General features: G+C 42.7%; 1 protein-coding gene across 2 annotated transcripts in view; it reads right to left on the bottom strand.

The window, feature by feature from the left end:
* Hpse2 (heparanase 2 (inactive)) overlaps positions 1-2840 on the bottom strand; it is a 436035-nt gene extending 433195 nt beyond the window's left edge. Inside the window, exon 1 of one of the 2 annotated variants that reach the window (XM_048338506.1) lies at positions 2510-2840. In XM_048338506.1, the coding sequence (XP_048194463.1) occupies positions 2510-2799 (290 nt within the window). In that variant the 5' untranslated portion in view covers positions 2800-2840. The remainder of the gene's footprint in view (positions 1-2509) is intronic. The other variant, XM_048338507.1, reaches the window with a different exon arrangement.
* Between the last annotated feature and the right edge of the window lie 16067 nt (positions 2841-18907).

The raw sequence follows: 18907 nt of genomic DNA, 5'->3' as shown, positions 1-18907 counted from the left end.
GCGCCCGAGGGCACAGGACAGTCTGACTTATTCGTTCATGCCCCAGTGGATCTTCCTTTTCATTTCATTCCTAACAACTGTGTAGTTTCCCAAAGTCCCGGGCAGAGCGATGCCCAGAATAAGTCCTTGCCTTTCGGGGAACCCCACCCGCCCCAGAAGCGCAGCCAAAGCGCTGTCTTTTCAGTCCCTGCAATCTCTCAAGAAAGATACCATCTTCTCCACCCCCTGAGTTGTGCTCTTTTCCTTTTTGCCTGCCCACTTGGGGCGGTTGGGAATGGCTGGGAGGAAGAGACTTGGGGTGAAATGTGGAAGAAAAACCCGAGGAACGTCGGAACGGCTGCATGGACGGCCATCCCCGGGATTTTCCACCAAAGGCAGCGACTTTGGGGGAGAACGAGGGGGGGGAACCTCGAAGCTGACGCTGTTCGCGCTGTGAATTCCGGGATCTGGAAGTTATTTTTTAACGCTTTGCTGGTTCGAGCTCTGAGTCTCCAGGAAACTGGAGGCGTTGGCATCTTCCAGGAGGCAGATTCAAAAGAGAGAGAGAAACAGAGACCCCCCCCTCCCCACCCCGCCCCACTTTTAGAGAGAATTGAAGAGCCGGCGTGTTTCTGTGGTCCGAAGAAAGATCCGTGGGCTGCGGACTCCAGGACCCAGTTCCGGGGTGCGCGCAGTCCGGGCGTCGCGGGGGCCGGCCGAGCGCAGGGGAGTCCCCGCGCGAGTCTACTCGCAGGTAGACGCGGCTTCTCCGAACCATCCCGGAGCCTGCCCCGCCAGAGCCCCGCGCCCCCCACCCCTCCACACTTCCACCCCCAAAAGCTGGCTTCGGGAATTTTTCTTTCTTCCTTTCTTTCTGCTGCAGGCAAGTATTTAGCGTGAACAGGCGGGGTTTGTTGTTTGTTTGTTGTTGTTGTTTAAGGAAATCCGGAGGGGTGCGCACAGCTGGAGGAGTGCAACGCACGTGGGGTGTGCATTTGGGGGAAAGCTCAGTCGCACCCCCACGTTGGGACAAGCTCGGAAGCGCGCTCTGGCTGCCCGGGAGAGCTCTGGAGGAGGAATCGTGGGGGAGCCGAGCTGTTCCCGCCCTCCCAGCAGCCGCACCCGCGGGCACCGAAACGGCCTCCTTGGCAGCGACGGGGACCCCCTCGGTCTTGGGGGGGTACAGTCCCCCCACCCACCTTCGTGGCACCCCATGCTACCTGCCGCGGCCGCGGAGCCGGCTGGTGGCTGGAACTGAGCCGCGGAGACGCGCTGGGCGCAGGGGCGCACGCACCCCGAAAAGCCCAACTCCAACTCCTCAACGCGTGGAAAAAGAACTCGCTCCAGACGCGCCACGGACGCGGCTGCGGCGACCGCGGAAGGGGGCCGAGAGTTCGCGGGGCTCTTTTGGAGGCGCCCACAGCGTGAGGTTCCAGTGTGGAGGGGATTGTTTAGCTCCACACTTGGATTTAATATTGCTGAGAATCTTCCCCCCACTCCCCCCCCCCCAGCACAGCTCTGTCCCTGCTGGAAGGGACCGGGGGTCGCCTGACTGCTGGACAGAAATAATCAGGGGAAATAAAGAGGAGGGGAGGGGGATCCACTTCGATTCCGAGGGGCTCGCCACCTCCGCTTTATTCATCAAGCCGGTGCGGGGCTCAAACCGCAGGAGCTTCCCCTGAGAACTTCCGAGTCCTTTCCCCTAGGTACCCCACGATCCGAGCGAGGACTTTTTTTTTTTTCCATTAAGGAAAAAACTGAACGATGCCGTTACGGCAGAAGATTTAAGGAGGAGGAACGGGAGGGGGAGAGCATTTCATTTTGTCTATAAAAAGCGCCTTGCAAAAAATAAATAAAATAAAATAAAAGTCCTCGAGCCTACGGATGACAGCGGAGGATAGAAAACAATTTCTTTCACTCCGAAAGCCACGGGCCCACCGCTCAGGCTTCTCCTGAAATTTGTTTTTTCTGTCTGGAAAGTGGGAGATCGCGGAGGACATTACCCGTGGAAAATTCCACTTTCGTGCAATCCCCGATTGAACATGCACACTTGCTCGCTGCCTGCCACACACACACACACACACACACACACCAGTCCTCTCCAGTCTTTGTTGCACACCAGATATATTTTTCTTCACTTTATAACTGCCCTGAAACCTCTTGTTTCTCTCTCTCTCTCTTTTTTACAGAAAGGGAGGCTAATTGTGGATATATGTAAGCACAACATTTTTTCAGTCATAACTGATAAGTTTCTGAAATGCCTTCTGCATTGCAGACATGTGCATCTTAATAGAAAACATTGCTTTTCTCAATCACTAGTTACAGCCTCTCAGCAAATATTCCAGGAGGAGGAAAGCCTCCCTTTTCTCTTTCGAGTAAGACAGAGACAGAGCAAAAGATCCACTTGGCTTATTTTCTTCTTCTTCTGCCCCCTTTGGAATGGGGGTGGGGGTGGGGGATAATAAGAGAATGAGAGTTAGGGAGAGTACTTAACAAAATGAACCAGGATCCATCGAAGCCCCTGCCTTACCTTAAGAAATCGAGCCAGCCATCATGAATGATGGAGGGATCCAACTGCAGAGAAAGGAAGTTCTCATTGACTGTCCTGACTGGGTTCTTGGTGCTCACGTCAAGCAGAATCAGGGTCTTTTCCTTCCAACCTGAAGTCCTGCCTACAGGCAAGGGTCTCCTGTCTCCAGCTAGGGAAGAAAGGGAGAGAAGGAACCACAGCGCCCAGCAGAGAGCCACCGAGGCTCGGCGGGCTGGGGGGCGGGAGTTGCCGGAGGGCATGGCTTCGGGGAAGGCACCGAGCACCCTCATTAAATCCTTCGGATTTAAACCTCTCTCCCTTCTGGGTCTGGCCGATGACTAATTGTCCTTATCTAAAGTGTGTGTCTGTCTGCCTTCCCCCCCCCCCCCCTTCCCCCTTCCTTTTCCCCCCTCTCTCATTCTCTTTCGTTAGCTCCCTCTCTCTCTTTTTTTTTTCCTTTTTTTTTTTTTTTTTTAGTGTTTTGGTGCTGGTGGAGCGAACTCACGCCCCTAGCCAGCCTTCTCAGCAACTCGTGCCAAAAGTACTGCTCACCAGCACCGCCCCTTTAAGAGATTTGACTGCAGACATTTTTTTTTAACATTTTTTAAAGGTAAGGGGTGGAGGGGGGAGTCGGGAAGCAGGAGGGAGGGGTGGCGGTTGTACCCTCCTGGTTTAACCCTCTAGGGTCAGGACAGAGGTGGGGGGAAACATCTTGGGATACAAGGTAGTGACTCTTTTTTTACTTCCCTCCCAGGGAGGCACTGGAGAGGGCAGTCCAGGATCCTGACTGGGTCAGGCCTGTACTCTGCTTGGGAGTGAAAGGGGGAGCATTAGTTTGGGGCCAAAGCTGCAAAGCAAAGATGGTTCTTGTTCAGTAGCAAAGGGTTTGTGACTTTTATTTATTTATTTATTTATTTATTTATTTTATTTTTGCCAAAGCACAGAGGGCAGAGGAGACTGTGACTAGGTGCTCACACCTCTTCAACTCTCTGGGCAGCCCTACAAAAGCATCCTCTGGCCTCCCAAAGGGCAATGGGGTTGACAGGCCAAAGGCTTCCGCATCAAAAGGTTCCAGTCTAGGCCATGGCTCTGCTGGGCACTTCCTGCTGCTCAAGCATAAGGATCCTGGGCCTTCTCTGTACAGTCAAGGCGACCTGGCCTGTGCCCGGGTGGTCAGAGCGGCTCTGTTCACATTTGAACCACTGTGTTCCACTGCAAAGGCACGGCTGCCCCTCCACGGTGCCACCCTGCCTGCAGAAGAATGCCAGAGAGGAACTGAATGTTACAGAGCCTTCAAACTCAGCCCCTAGTCAGAGCCGTGTGTGTGTGTGTGTGTGTGTGTGTGTGTGTTGCTTCTAGCCCCTAAACTCAGGAGACAATCCCAGAGCCCCAAGGTGTACCCCCCAACCCTGCTCATGAACCTCCTACCCACAATCCCTGTGGTATTGTGACTTCGGGTCCCCATCCTACTGTGTGGGAAAGGGGCCAGGCACAACTTGAAGCAGTCACACCACTGGAACCCACTTTCAGCTTCTTTCTAGAACAAAATAAAGCTTCTGTTTGGCAGATGCAAAGTGGTTTACGCAGCATGGGTCCACGAGGAGCTTCCCAGGGCCTCCTTGATATCAAGCTGACAAGTTTTCCTTCGGCATGGATGTGCCAGGGCCAATGTCTCCCTTCTGCTGGGCCAAAAAGGATTAACAAACTTGGAAAGGACTAGAATAATCTTCCCCCACGAGTCTCTACCAACTTCAATGACCAGGAAATCTAACAGTTATGTATCCTTAAAAGTACTCCAAGGGCTTTAGAAGTAGAACTGCATGAAATGAGGCTAAAGGAGAAAGAAACAAGTCATGTCAGAGATGATTTTTTAATCAGGCTGTAACAGTGTGTATTAGATATTGCATTTCCTGAAATTTTCTAACACATCTAAGTCATGCTCAATACACTGAAATCATATATTCTTCTCAATGATGATATGAAAAAATGACTTTTATTTGTCATAGTAAATTATATTTTGGGGGTCTCTGTTCAGTCATTTGTTTTCATTGTTATTAATGATTAATTTCCTAGACATCTCCTTCAGGAAATTTATTCATTTATTTTGCAAGGCCATTAATTTACTTGCTATATTCAGAATTAAAACAAATTCTATAAACTTAATAATGATCCAGATTTTCCAAAGTGTTCTAACCCAGATTTTCCCTAGGTTCTGAGTACACTTTTAAAATCACTCATCTAATGGATGGCTGTAATATTATCTCTCACAAACTACTTCTCTCTATGACTAAGGATGAACTTGAGTAGAACAAGAACCTGATCAGTTCTGAATTCTCACGATTTTGCCAACTCAACTGCTCTGTAATAATTTGGTGGGCCAGTTGCTTTAACTAGTATTTAATGTTTACATCAAGAGATGTATGTGGTACTGAAGTCAAAACCAACAAAACAAAGTGCTTGTTTTCTTAATTGCTGATGAAAACCATCTTCAGTCTAGCCATTGAAATTCTATAGTCATAGCCAGCCTCAGGACATTGAGGAAAGGAAATCAGTAACATTTATGGAGTTCTGCATAGTCCTGGATGCCTTCAGTCCGAGGATCCAAGAGTGGAGCCTTTGCTCTCTCTACTTTTACTATAGATCTCCAGAACTGCTCTTTTTCTCTATCACTCCCCAATCGTAGGGCCTCTCCAGCCCTAAATGATCCACTGTTCATAGCTCATTATCAATCTACACATCACATTGATGCTTCTAGCCTATTTTCTGTATGTTGAGTGACATCAAGCTGTATATCTGTTCTTAAATTATAATATCCTAGGAGATAAGAATTGAACCTCTGTACAAAATTATGAACCATTAGCAGCTAGACACACGGATGTCCCCTTAGAAATGCTCTGCTTAGTGTCTGCCGACAAGTGTTTGTAGAGTTTCTTTTATATTAGAAGACTAAGTTCCCAGAACCATTTTTTTAAAAAACTTGATAAACTGATTTGGTGATTTCTATAGATTAGGGTTTCAAAATAAACGTCAGGGGGAGGAACAGACATATGTTTGCCAACTTTTTGTTTTGTCTGGTTAGAATGTTTTTTATTAAAAAAATCTATCAACTACTTATCACTATTACTTTCCAAAAGAAGGAACACTTTAACATTCAAAAATAAAGCTGGCTGAGTACCAGTGGCTCATGCCTGTAATCCTAGCTCCTCAGGAGGCTGAGATCTGAGGATCATGGTTCAAAGTCAGCCTGGGGAAGAATAGTCCATAAGACTCTTATCTCCAATTAACCACCAGAAAACCAGATATGGAGCTGTAGCTCAAAGTGGTAGAGTACTAGCCTTGAGCACAAAAGTTCAGGGACAGTGCCCAGGCCCTGAATTCAAGCCCCACAACCAACAAAAATAAAATAAAATAAAAAATAAAGCTGAATCAACATATCAAAATAAAGAACAATTTTAAACTGAACAAATTAAGCCTTATGGGAAAAACACTATATTTTCACTTTTAATATTCTATCACAGATAAGTCGAAATATACTAGTGGCCAACTTGGGACTAGGATAGGTGAGCAGGAATTCTGAAAAAGCGTGTGTGTTCCTGCTCAAATTTATTGTCACAGACACTGCTGCTGAAAACTATATGGGCTTTCTAATGAGGGTCACTTTGACCCTAATAACCTTTTACTGTACTTTTTCCATACCTTTTTCTTCATTTTAGCCTGTCACCAACTCATTGATTCTATATGCCACCTCTCTTCCCTGCTCTCAAACATTCACAGCCCATGATCTCTATGCCCACGAACATACACTAGCCATGGAGAGGTTCCCTGTGACATTTCCACCCATATATACAATGTATCTTGATCCACTTTCTGTCTCTGGAAGAATTATACCTAGCCATCTAATACCAAGAAGAAGAAAAAATACCTTCCTCCATAGCAGGAAGACACGGGTCATCACTCAATGCCCCACACTGAGAGGTAGCTATAACTCCTTGGCATACCTGGTATTCACAGGAGGAAACTGAGATTCGCTTGTTAAGCATCATGGCTGGTAAGTAGCACTGACTGAAACCCAGGATGGAGACCGACGGACTCCTCACTTCAAAGCCTGTGTTTCAGTGCACTGTGGTGAATTTTATAACTGGTCTAACTCTCAGCAACCTACTGTACAACATTCATACAATTTCTAAGGGCGGTGTAAGACCTGGGGAAGGTCACAGATGGGGAAATTGTGTTATACATTTTAATATCTTGTATAATTGTGCAACTTGTTCCTTTCTTTTCCCTCCCATATATTTCACACTTGGCACACATATAACACTCTAATTGATTTCTGGGGTACGAACAATGTGATATGTGAATACCTTCATAGTTAACTTGAAACAAAATGTCAACTCTTGCTAATAAGTTGTCAATAAGTGCAATAATCAAGCATGTTCACCCCACATACTTGAAACATTTTTTAAAGGCTCTCCTAAATAAGTGACTCTTTTTTTTTTTTCAGTCCAGGGCCTTGGACTCAGGGCCTGAGCACCGTCCCCGGCTTCTTTATGCTCAAGGCTAGCACTCTACCACTTGAGCCACAGCACCACTTCCAGCTTTTTCTATATATGTGGTGCTGAGGAATAGAACCCACGGCTTCATGTATAGGAGGCAAGCACTCTTGCCACTAAGCCATATTCCTAGCCCCGGCTCTTCTAAGTAAGAAAAACAAAAGTAAAATGGGTTTTCTATGCTTTCTTCAACCTTTCCTAGAAGAGAAGGAACAGGAGTAGGGAGATTGCTGGCTACAAATCTGGGGATGTTGTTACTGTTGTTGCTGCTGCTCTGTACCAGTCCTGGGGCTTGAACTCAGGGCCTGGATCCTGTGCTTGAAAATGTTTGCTCCAAGCTAGCCACTCTACCACTTGAGTCACTGTTCCACTTTCACCTTTTTTTTTTTTTCAGTGGTTAATTGGAGATAAGAGTCTCAGGGAGTTTTCTGACCAGGCTGGTTTTGAGCCATGATCCTTTCATCTCAGCCTCCTGAGTAGCTAGGATTCCAGGTGTGAGCCACTGACACTCAGCTCAGTCTGTTGTTTACCCTCAAGGACTGTGTCTCTTCCTTTGAGAGAAGTGGAAACACACCAGAGACCAATACATGACACTCCTGCCTAGGATACTGATACTAGGATACTGTGTGAGTAGCCAAATTCTGCCTTGTCTCCTATGGTACTGCTCCAAGACATACAAGCAAGGATGTATGCACACGTGGAAGGGTGAGGAAGAACAATACTTGATCCAAATGGAAAATTGAAGGAGAAGAAATCATAAGCATGCATGGTGGGACATGCTTCACATTCCAGCACTGCAGAGGCGGAAGTATTGAAAGTACCCTAGTCATATCTTCCACGTCTACTAATTTATTCTATGCTCACAGCAGACAGGACAAACTTAATTCTCATAATTCAAGTAAGAAAACAATAGAAACATTCACATGTTTTTCTTGAAAACTTTGAAACTAAAGTCAGCTCTTCTAATACATAAGTTATAACTTTGGCATGTTTGTTCTTATGAGGACTTGATTATTTAATGTCCTAGGGGGAAAATCTTCAGATTGCCTTTCACATGTTCTACAGTTTCCTTAACTGTGTATGTACCTAGAGTTTAGCAATATACTACTTTTCTAGTCAGACAATTTTCGGTACTAATGCTGAAGATAATTTCTAGGAGATAAAATACATAAATTGTGTATATTTAGCTCAATATTTTTGAATACACTCATCTCAACATTGGCAAATTGGGCCTCTAGCAAACCATTTGCCTAAACACAACTGTCTTTTGACATCCTCCAAGAGTAACTCGCTGTGGTTGTCTTTTTTTTTTTTTCAAATTTTTATTATCAAACTGATGTACAGAGAGGTTACAGTTTCATACATTAGGCATTGGATACATTACTTGTACTGTTTGTTACCTCGTCCCTCATACCCCCCTCCCCCCACCCCCTTTGCCTTTCCCCCCATGAGGTGTTCCATTCACTTAGACCAAACAGTTTTGCAAGTATTGCTTTTGTAGTTGTTTTTCTTTTTTTACCCCGAGTCTTTCAATTTTGGTATTCCCTTTCAATTTCCTAGTTCTAATACCAATATACATGGTTTCCAATACACTCAGATAATGTTACAGAGATAGTGTAGGTACAATGTGGTTGTATTTCTTTAGTTCCCTAGGCGAAGGGAATACTTTAATCTTTTTATTTCCTTTTTTATTTCTTATTTTTTTTGAGGATACAGTAAGTTATACACAATAAGGGACTGTACCCAAATACTTTAATCTTTGAAATACTTTAATGTGCTTAATTTGTCATAACGGGACTCGAACAAATATTGGTAAAAGAAGGCATAGCACTTAGCCACTCCACTCCTAAATAACCAAAATTAGCTGCTAAGAGACTTCTTACATAGATAGATAGATAGATAGACACCTCTGCCTCAATTAACATCTAAAAGTCTAATTTTTTGGAATTATTTGGTCCTCACATAAGCAGATCCAAGTCCTTGGTTCAATGCCAATTATATTCTGTTTTTACAACCTTAAATCTTGGTGAAATCTTCCAATCCTTTTGGTCCTTTTGGCCTTTTGGGTCCTTTTGTCACCTAGAAATGCATTCCTAAGAAATGCTTCTTAGGAAGAATGTTTACTTTCCATGCAACACTTAGATTTTAAATGCCTCCTTGTATTTTGTGAAGCCTAGCCAGCACAATAAAATAATATTTTCTATGCTTGCTTAAAATAATCCTTAAAAAAAAAAGAAAAACCCAAGTATAAAATGAAGATAGTTAAGGGTAGGAACCAAAGGCAGGGAGACAGCAAAAGGAGAGGGGTGAGGGAGGAAAATATGATAGGTACATAGAGAAAATAGAACAATGAACCCCATTTAAAAATTTTAGGGGGTAATTAGAAAGAGTATAGTATCGTAATGTATGGTATAGCATAGTAATTCTGTAATGAAACCCTTTGGTGTAATTAATAAATGCTTATAAAATAACAATTTTTCTCCTTCCAAGTAGAAACTAAAAGACTGTGAGGAGTCTCAGTGATGTCTTCTCAGCCCTGGAAGTGTATTAAAAAGCACCTGCCTAGACAGGAGCTAGTGGTTCATACCTACAATCCTAACTACTTAGAAGACTAAGATCTGAGGATCGCCATTCAAAGCCTGCCTGAGTAGGGACAGTCCATGGAACTCTTAACTCGGATTAAGTGCCAAAAAACACCTCAGAAGTGGAGCTGTGGCTCAAGTGGGAGAACACTAGCCTTGAGCTAAACAGCTCAGGGACAAGACCCAGGCCCTGAGTTCAAGACCAGGACCAGCACAAACGCATGAGCGTTCGCGCATACTGCGCCCCCACCCCCCCACACACAACACCTGAGTTGACTTTGCATAATAGATTTGAAGTGGGGCCTATACAACTCTATTTGTAGTGGTTTTATAGAGTACATTTAGGTGGCAAAGCCTTCATCACTGCAATTTAGTTAATTCTTAGGTTTCATATAATTAAAAAGAGTCCAGGGCTGGGAATATGGCCTAGTGGCAAGAGTGCTTGCCTCCTACACATGAAGCTCTTGGTTCGATTCCCCAGCACCACATATATGGAAAACGGCCAGAAGGGGCGCTGTGGCTCAGGTGGCAGAGTGCTATCCTTGAGCGGGAAGAAGCCAGGGAAGGGGCTCAGGCCCTGAGTCCAAGGCCCAGGACTGGCCAAAAAAAAAAAAAAAGAGTCCAGATTCTAAGACATAGATAGATAGATAGGTGTTGATCCTATTGTGTTCCTAATGCGAATAGTAAGAGACCATCCTCCAAGGGAAAAAAAATGTGCAAGTAAATCCCATTCATCCTATCAGTTTTAATAGGCTTCCAATAATCCCTGTTTTACTCATGAAATACTTTTCCTTTCTACCATCTGATTGGCAAAAATTGAAATATTGGAAAGCACTAACTGTGGATGGAGGGAAATGGGAACATTTTTGCAGACTAATATGGATATATTGACTAGGCCAATCTGCAGAGTGAGCTGGCAGTATTTAGTGAAATTAAGTGTGTGTATTCCCTAAGACCCAGAAATCCTGCCACTACTGAGCATAAACTACCAAACAACTCCCAGAAAGTATTAAAAGAAGTTAAATAAAATGGTTAGGAAAGCATCAAATTCAGTGGTGAGCAACTGGAAGCACCTTACCTGCCCATCACAAGGGAGACAGATTAGTCAGACTTTGAAGCATAGCTATTAGAAGCAAGGAACTGGGCTTGGGATATGGCCTAGTGGCAAGAGCGCTTGCTTCGTATACATGAAGCCCTGGGTTCAATTCCCCAGCACCACATACACAGAAAATGGCCAGAAGTGGCGCTGTGGCTCAAGTGGCAGAGTGCTAGCCTTGAGCAAAAAGAAGCCAGAGACAGTGCTCAGGCCCTGAGTCCAAGGCCCAGGACTGGCCAGAAAACAAAAACAAAACGGAAGGAAGGAAAAAAAAAATCAACCTTTCAAACGGAAGGAAGGAAGGAAAGAAGGAAGGAAGGAAGGGAAAGAAAAAAAAAGCAACCGAGAAGCAAGGAACTTAACATTCATACAACACCATAGATGGAAATTAAATACAATGAGACTATGAGGAACAGACACACACAAATGATTTCTATAGCACACAAAAAAATTAAACAGTGAAAACTAAACACAGACATGTAACAACATACTTTACAAAATACAAAACACCCAAGAACTTCCAACACATTGGAGTTGATGCCTGTCATTTAATTGCTAAAAGGAAAAGATAAAGCAAAAAGCCTTGCCTGTACCAACGGTTCACTAACTTTATCCTACCTTGAAAGCAATCCTTAGCCAATTTTCTGGGAAATTAAAGGAGGAAATATTTATTGAGTGCTGATTACACACCAGCTGTATTTTTTCCTTTTCCTCTATATCTTTACTATCCAAAGATAAATGAGGACATTCTTTCCCTCAACTTCACATTAGCTGGGAAAATGAACAGGTTAACAAATGTGTATCCCTTTGATCAGCATTCTAACTGAATTAAGTGACAAGTCCTGTGGAATGAGTAAGGAATTGCAAATTAAGACCAATTTGCATGTATAGGGTATGCAACTTGACACATATGTAATTCTGCATCACAATGATCATTGTAATTGTTCATATTTTGGTGTCCAGTTTAGCCTAGGTTCTAATCTGGGAAGCCAAGCAAGCATTGTGTTCTGTAGAAATGCTAGACTGCCATCTGCTGGTGAAAATATTTTAACTGTCACCCACCCACTTCCTCTGTCAACCTCCAGCCTACCTTACAATCCATTTTCAAAACAAAAATATTATGTCATAGTAGGATATTTGGGCTTGAGGAAACAGTAGAAACCACTGTGTTCTGGACTTTTGTTTTAGAGAGGGGAACCTATCTCCTTACCAGACTTCTTATTTTAGGAAGGCAAGATGCACTTGCCCATGAGCATGCGCACACACACACACACACACACACACACACACACACACACACACCTATCACTACAGTAAGCACCACAGAACACTGGATCATTACCCAGTAAAGACTCACAAAGCTAAACTATCTAGAGTCTGCCAGATAGGTAAACATATAAGCAACTTTAAAGAGTCCCATTAGACATGTTTCAAAGCTTTATGTAAAGCTCATTTCCCAGGAAAACCATCCGAGGAGGGCAGCTTACTGCAATGTAAAAACAAAACTTTGAGTTCAGACCCCAGTTCATCTCAGCCATACTACATACTAAAACTTTCCTGAATCCCAAACCAGGTACTGGTGGCCCTGACCTGTAATTCTACCTATGTAGAGGGGTGCAATCTGAGGATCGTAGCTCAAAGCCAGCCTGAGCAGAAAAGTCTATGGACTCTCATCTCCAATTAACCAGCAAAAGCCAGAAATGGAGTTATGGCTCAAGTGGGAGAGCACTAGCTGTGAGAGAAAAAATAAAGCCAAGTGAGAGCTTAAGGCACAGAGTTCAAGCCCCAATGTAGGCTCAATTTTTTTTCTGAATCCAAATTTGTTTATTTGTAAAATGTGAAGAAATCTTATAATCATTTGGGGGGATACGTGAAAAGCAAAATGTGCACCAATGTCAGAAAATAGTAATGAAAACTCTTAATAATAACTTAAATATGCTTTGTAATCTATCCTCAATGAAATGTTCTCACTTATTTTATCCCTATATCCAATATAAATAATTTGACAGATCCAAGATAGTCTGTAAAAATGATTCCCCCCAAAAATGTTTAGGTGGAAGACAAAAATATGTTCGTTTTATGCTGGTATTAGGGCTTGGACTCAGGGCCTAGGCACTATCCTTTGCGCTTTTTTTTTCTTTTGCTAAAGGCTGGTGCTTTACCAATTGAACCATAGGTCTACGTCCAGCTTTTGGTGGTTAATTAGAAATAAGAGTTCAGGCTAGTCTACCCAAACTAGCCTCAGATGGTGATGCTCATATCTCAGTCTCCTCAGTAGTTAGGATTACAGGCACAAGCCACCTGCACCCAGCCAAATGTATATTTTGATAGTTTTTGCAAGTCGGAGAAGCACGTACATTTGTTCTAAGGCCTTGTCATTCCAAGTGAGAACCACACATCCCGAAGCGTCAGCAGTACCTGGAGGCAAAGTACAACCTCATTCTGTTATTCTAGTTGACCTTCCTCAATTCTTCCCTTTTGGCTAAATTTATCTAGGTTTTAGTACTTACGGAGGGACAGTTCTTGGGCTCTTTAAAACCATAGTGAGATTCATCTTTGTATTCCACACAGCACATCACCCAGTCCTCACAGAAACAAGAAAAGAACAAGTGATACCAGTATGTCATTAATAAAACAATGCTCCACAACCCAAAAGCAACAGAAATTGACTGAGCAGATACTACAAGGAATACGGAAGTCGATGGTTTCTGTTACTGATGGCAAATAAGCAATTGTAAGATATGGAATCAATCAGTCAGAAACATCATGAAAATTAATGTTTACAGATGTGTCTATGCCTCTTTGTGAGAATGCTGATAAATGAAGTAGCAACTTCAAATCTAGCCACCGCATGAGCTCCTAGATGTGGAAACTATATGTGATGAAGAAATACGTTCTGCTTGAGGACAAACGTGGGCATGGCCCACCAGAGCCTGCAACCAATTATCTAAAACATGTAATGAGCTACTCATATTCTGTGAAGACAAAACAGCTGTCAAGTATTTATTTAGTGCCTACTGCGTGCAAGGCATGATGCAACAAAACCAAAGCCATATCATTAAAGACAAAGTACACTATGCAAAAGGCAAATCTATGCTAGTTAGAGGAAAGCTCTATCTGAATATGAAGCTGATGTCACCATGTGCTCTTTGTGTGGGGGGGGCAGGGGAGGTCTTGAACTCAAGGCCTAGGCTCAGTCCCTGAGCTTTTGTGCTCAAGGCGAATGTTCTACCACTTGAGCCACAGCTCTACTGCCAGATTTCATGGTGCTTAATTGGAGATAAAAGAGTCTCATGGACTTTATTTCTTGGACTGGCTTTGAACCATGATCTTAGATCTTAGCCTCCTGAGTAGCTGGGATTACAGGCATGAGGCACCAGCACCCTTCTTTTACCATCTCAGGGGGATCTCTACCTAGCCCCACCAACCAACAATCATTTAAGCTAGCCAAAGACACTGTGCAGAACATTTTAATGCATTGCCCTGTTTTATTCTTACTTTATTCTTACTATAATAGACAAGTCCAATTGCCTAATTTTAAAGAATGGGGAAAAAATGAGGATCACAATTATACAGGAATTGAATGACTGGAGTCATTCAATAACTCGTTAAAAGTCAGTGACTAGTAAAGCAGTAGCTTGAGGACTCAAATTTAGATCTGTTCTGTCAGCCTCTTAATCACTGGGATATGCTCAGTGTATGGGCCCATAGATTTAGAGTTAATGAACATTGAAATAAATGCAGCATGCCTTTCAACATTTTTATTAGCTTTCTCTTCTTGGTCTAACTGATACTTCCTGTAAAACAACATTTCACACAAAACAGATTTAAATTCTCTTTCCAAAAGCAACACTGATCACTGGATTTTTTTTCTATAGACTTTCAATTTGATATACACGTTGCTTGCCAATCTATACAGATGATGTCTACACCCCTTATTATGTGCACTGTCATTGAGGTTACTACGGCTAGGAAGTAAAGCTTAGAATCTGATTCCAGGAAGTCTTCCCAGAAATCAATCACCAGCAAAAAGAAAGAAAGAAAGAAAGAAAGAAAGAAAGAAAGAAAGAAAGAAAGAAAGAAAGAAAGAAGAAAGAAAGAAGAAGAAGAAGAAAGAAAGAAAGAAAGAAAGAAAGAAAGAAAGAAAGAAAGAAAGAAAGAAAGAAAGAAAGAAAGAAAGAAAGAAAGAAAGAAAGAAAGAAAGGAAGGAAGGAAGGAAGGAAGGAAGGAAGGAAGGAAGGAAGGAAGGAAGGAAGGAAGGAAGGAAGGGAGGACAGGTTTCATACACTCACATTCATGGGCGGTTCCAGTATCTGTGGGAAGTTTAAAGCTCCTGTACTACACTCCTATCAGAAAGTATGATATTGTACCATTATTAGGGAAATGGAAAGATTTGGAAAAAATCACATTAAGTGAAGTAAGAGAGATCCAAAACAGTGTAGGTTGCATGGCTTCCCTCATTTGTAGTAACTAGAATGTGCCCCTATATCTGGATAGTCAGCGCACTGGGTGGTTAAAAAAATACATGGGACATGATAAATTATACAGGTCTCTAGACATTCACACAGTGAGAACAAAGGACATTCATAGGAGCAGATCATAAAGGCTCAATAGCTATATGCATATGTTCATATAAAATATTTTACAAAATGAATGCCAAGAAAGGGCTGGGGATATGGCCTAGTGGCAAGAGTGCTTGCCTTGTATACATGAAGCCCTGGGTTCGATTCCTCAGCACCACATATATAGAAAAGGCCAGAAGTGGCACTGTGGCTCAAGTAGCAGAGTGCTAGCCTGGAGTAAAAAGAAGCCAGGGACAGTGCTCAGCCTCTGAGTCCAAGCCCCAGGACTAGCAAAAAAAAAAAGAAAAAAAGAAAAAAAGAATACCAAGAAAAGGAAACAAGAAATTATTGTTGTTGCTGCTGCTGTTTTTTTTTTTTTTGTGTGTGTGTGTGTGTCTTTTCCTTTTGCCTTGTTTGTTCATTTATTTGTCTTTGGGATGGCAACGCGGGAGGGGGCGGGACAAGAAAAGATATACAGAGGGGTTACAGTTGTGAAAAACCGTGAGTAAATAAAACCCCTGGGAAAAAAATTGACTGCATCATAAAATGGCTAGTAGCTATGTAAACCACTAGATAAGAAAAAAGAAAGAAAATCCTTTGGGCATAATCAACAAGATCAAGTTACTTATAAGGGGGAAAAATCAAATTTATCATCAGTTTTTATTAGCACAGTTTTATTCTGGGAGATTGAAGACAAAAAAAATGTGAGACAAGTATTTTATATCAAGCCAAAGTGACTTTCAAGTATCAAGCCCACAGAAAAATGATTAGGAATGTGTAAGAACTCGAAGAATGTTTCCATGAGTCCCTCCAGAAGAATCCACTAAAAACAAACCCTACACGGCCTAAATGACTGGAGATATGTCTCTGTGAGAACGGATTGTTTACGTGAGAACTGATATTCAACTTTATGTATGCACTTATCAAACCAACACTACACACTATATTCTGACAAGATTAGAATATAGAGGGAGATGCCTATAGTTCTTAGCATTAAAAAAGGACACATAATATCAAAAACCAAACTGAAAAAGTCCAGGGGACAGGGGAGAAAGTCCTATACTGTCGTGTTAAGTTTAAATGGGAAGTATTACTAAGAATTCAGAAATCCAGAATGGGTCTTCTATATGCCTTCTCCTTTGCTAGATGTTTCAAGCTTTCCCCCAGGGCAGCAAACATCCCAGAACCAGCCCAGAGATCAGGCTCTCTGAAGCCAGAATCTCTGGGATCTTGTAAGATAACCTTTCTGCTGAGTATAAAGGGAAGAGACAAGAGGGGTGTGAACATGTATTGAAATCCTGGTAACATTAATTATTGATTAAAAGTGCCTGCTTGCTGGTGTCCCTTAAACTAAAGTTGTTGGTAATGATAGTCTATTTCAAAATTATATTTGTATACTCATAATTGTGTCAGGCATCACATTTGGACAAAGAAAATTATGCCTACACCATCCCTCCCCGCCCAACCCCGCCACCGCCCCCCCCCCCCAGCCTCGCACTGCCACTTGCCACTCTGGTAATTAAGAGAATTGGATATTAGTCACCTAAGGAATACATCTGTAATCCAGTACAGATTTAAGTGGGGACCTATTTATATCACATGATAGTCATTGGATTAAGGTAGACTATTAGCATATGTTATGAGGTAGAAATTTGTATGCACTTTTTAAAAAACAACGAGAATCTGATTGATTAGGGAATGGCAATGTAAAAAATGTCTTCAGGGCTCTCTTAGTGGATCTGTTTGGCAAAAGTTAAACTGAAACTCATTATTCCCACTTTAAGATTGGTGAGACCTTCCTTTTGGTTATGCCAAAACCAGGGCTTGGAAGTCAAAGTCAGGAAAGAAGAGGGAGGGAAGGAGGGAGGAGGGGAGAGAGGAGAGGAAATGGGAAAGTGAGAGAGGGAAAGGGAGGGCAAAGGAGGGGATGGGAGAAGAGGGAAGAAAGGATGTAAGGGAGCAGAGAGAAGAGGAAAGGAAGGAGAAAGGGGAGGGGGAACAAAGAAAGAAAGAAAGAAAGAAAGAAAGAAAGAAAGAAAGAAAGAAAGAAAGAAAGAAAGAAAGAAAGAAAGAAAGAAAGAAAGAAAGAGAGAGAGAGAGAAAAGGAAGGAAGGAAGGAGGGAGGAAGAGAGGGAGGGAGGGAAGGAAGGAAGAGGAATAGAGGAAGGATGGGAAGAAGGAATGCTAAAAAATACATACACACACACACACGCGCGCGCGTGCCTGTGTCCTTCCAAGACAATGAGCCTGGTAGAAGGAAGAACACCAACAGAGCTAAGAGGTTCCACATAGGGTCCTAAAGTAACCCCTGAGGAATCTCAACTGATCAGCACCGCAGGAAGGAAAAGGTTAATTGTGGGTGGGTAGTGAATTTTGCTGCCAGCCCAGCATTCTTCATGGCACTACAAGCCTTCTTTTCTCTAGTTCTCTTGAGCATCTAGCGCCTTGTCTGAACTAGATTTATAATAGTCTTCTATGCACTATAAAGTTAAAGAAAAAAAAAGTCTGTTTGTTTGTTCTGTGCTGAGTCTTCTAAATCCCATAACTGGCAAAGAAGATGTGCTACTCAAAACTGTATTGCATTCTAAACTCTGAAAAAGTTATTAAAATTGTGACAATGACACATGCACAAAGACAAGCAAATTCATTTTGTGAAACCACAGAGCTGTCATTTAGTCCTGTGGATACCAGGAGTGACTCAGTTGCCAGGAAAGAACATTGTAACATGGAAATATTAGTCTACTTATAATAATTGGAAGTGTCTGTAAATTAAACATGGCTGGCTGCAACCATGTACACTTCTAGCACCTGTGTATCACAGAAATACTAAGGTGCTATATTACCCAGTCATAATCTTTGAATCACCTGGTCAAGTCTGAATGATTAGAACAAGGAGAAAATGGATCATGACTGCCATCTTGTGGTGCTTTATCTAATTACAGGGAAAATTTCAAACCTTTGAAAACTACTCAATTTGGCCTCATTCACGAGGTATGAACCAAGCTATTTCTTATCCTCAGGGAGGTAAACACTAGCATCTTTATAGTTTTATGGCTTTAGAAAGTTCAGACATACACACAAAGAAACCCAAGGCATATGGGGGTAATTTTTGCTAGAATCCTGGGGGAAACTAAATCCTGACTTCAAATGGTAAAATGTGTATTTCTCCAGAGTATCTGTTGGTCTACATTTTTTTTTAAAGCATGGATGCACAAAAAAGCGCTGGAGGTGTGTCTTAGCACTAGAGTGCCTTTCTAGCAAGCTTGGCACTGAGTTCAAATCCAGTACTGATTTTTTTAAAGCAGAAGAACTCATGTACATACATGAGCATAGAACATTATTTGGAACCTGGAAGGAACGTAAATGTCTAACATTAAAAAGGATGGTTAAACTGGGTGTCGGTGGCTCATGCCTGTAGTCCTAGCTACTCAGGAGGCTGAGATCTGAGGCTCTCCTCTCAAAGCCAGCCTGGGCAGAAAAATCCCTGTGAGACTCTTATCTCCAATTAACCACTCAAAAACTGTAAGTGGTGCTGTGGCTCAAAGTGGTAGAGTGCTAGCCTTGAGCAAAAGAGCTCAGGGACAGCACCCAGACCCTGAGTTCAAACC

The sequence above is a fragment of the Perognathus longimembris genome, chromosome 2, assembly GCF_023159225.1.
Source record: "Perognathus longimembris pacificus isolate PPM17 chromosome 2, ASM2315922v1, whole genome shotgun sequence".
Lineage (NCBI taxonomy): Eukaryota > Metazoa > Chordata > Mammalia > Rodentia > Heteromyidae > Perognathus > Perognathus longimembris.
This window is presented reverse-complemented; position numbering and strand designations above follow the sequence as displayed.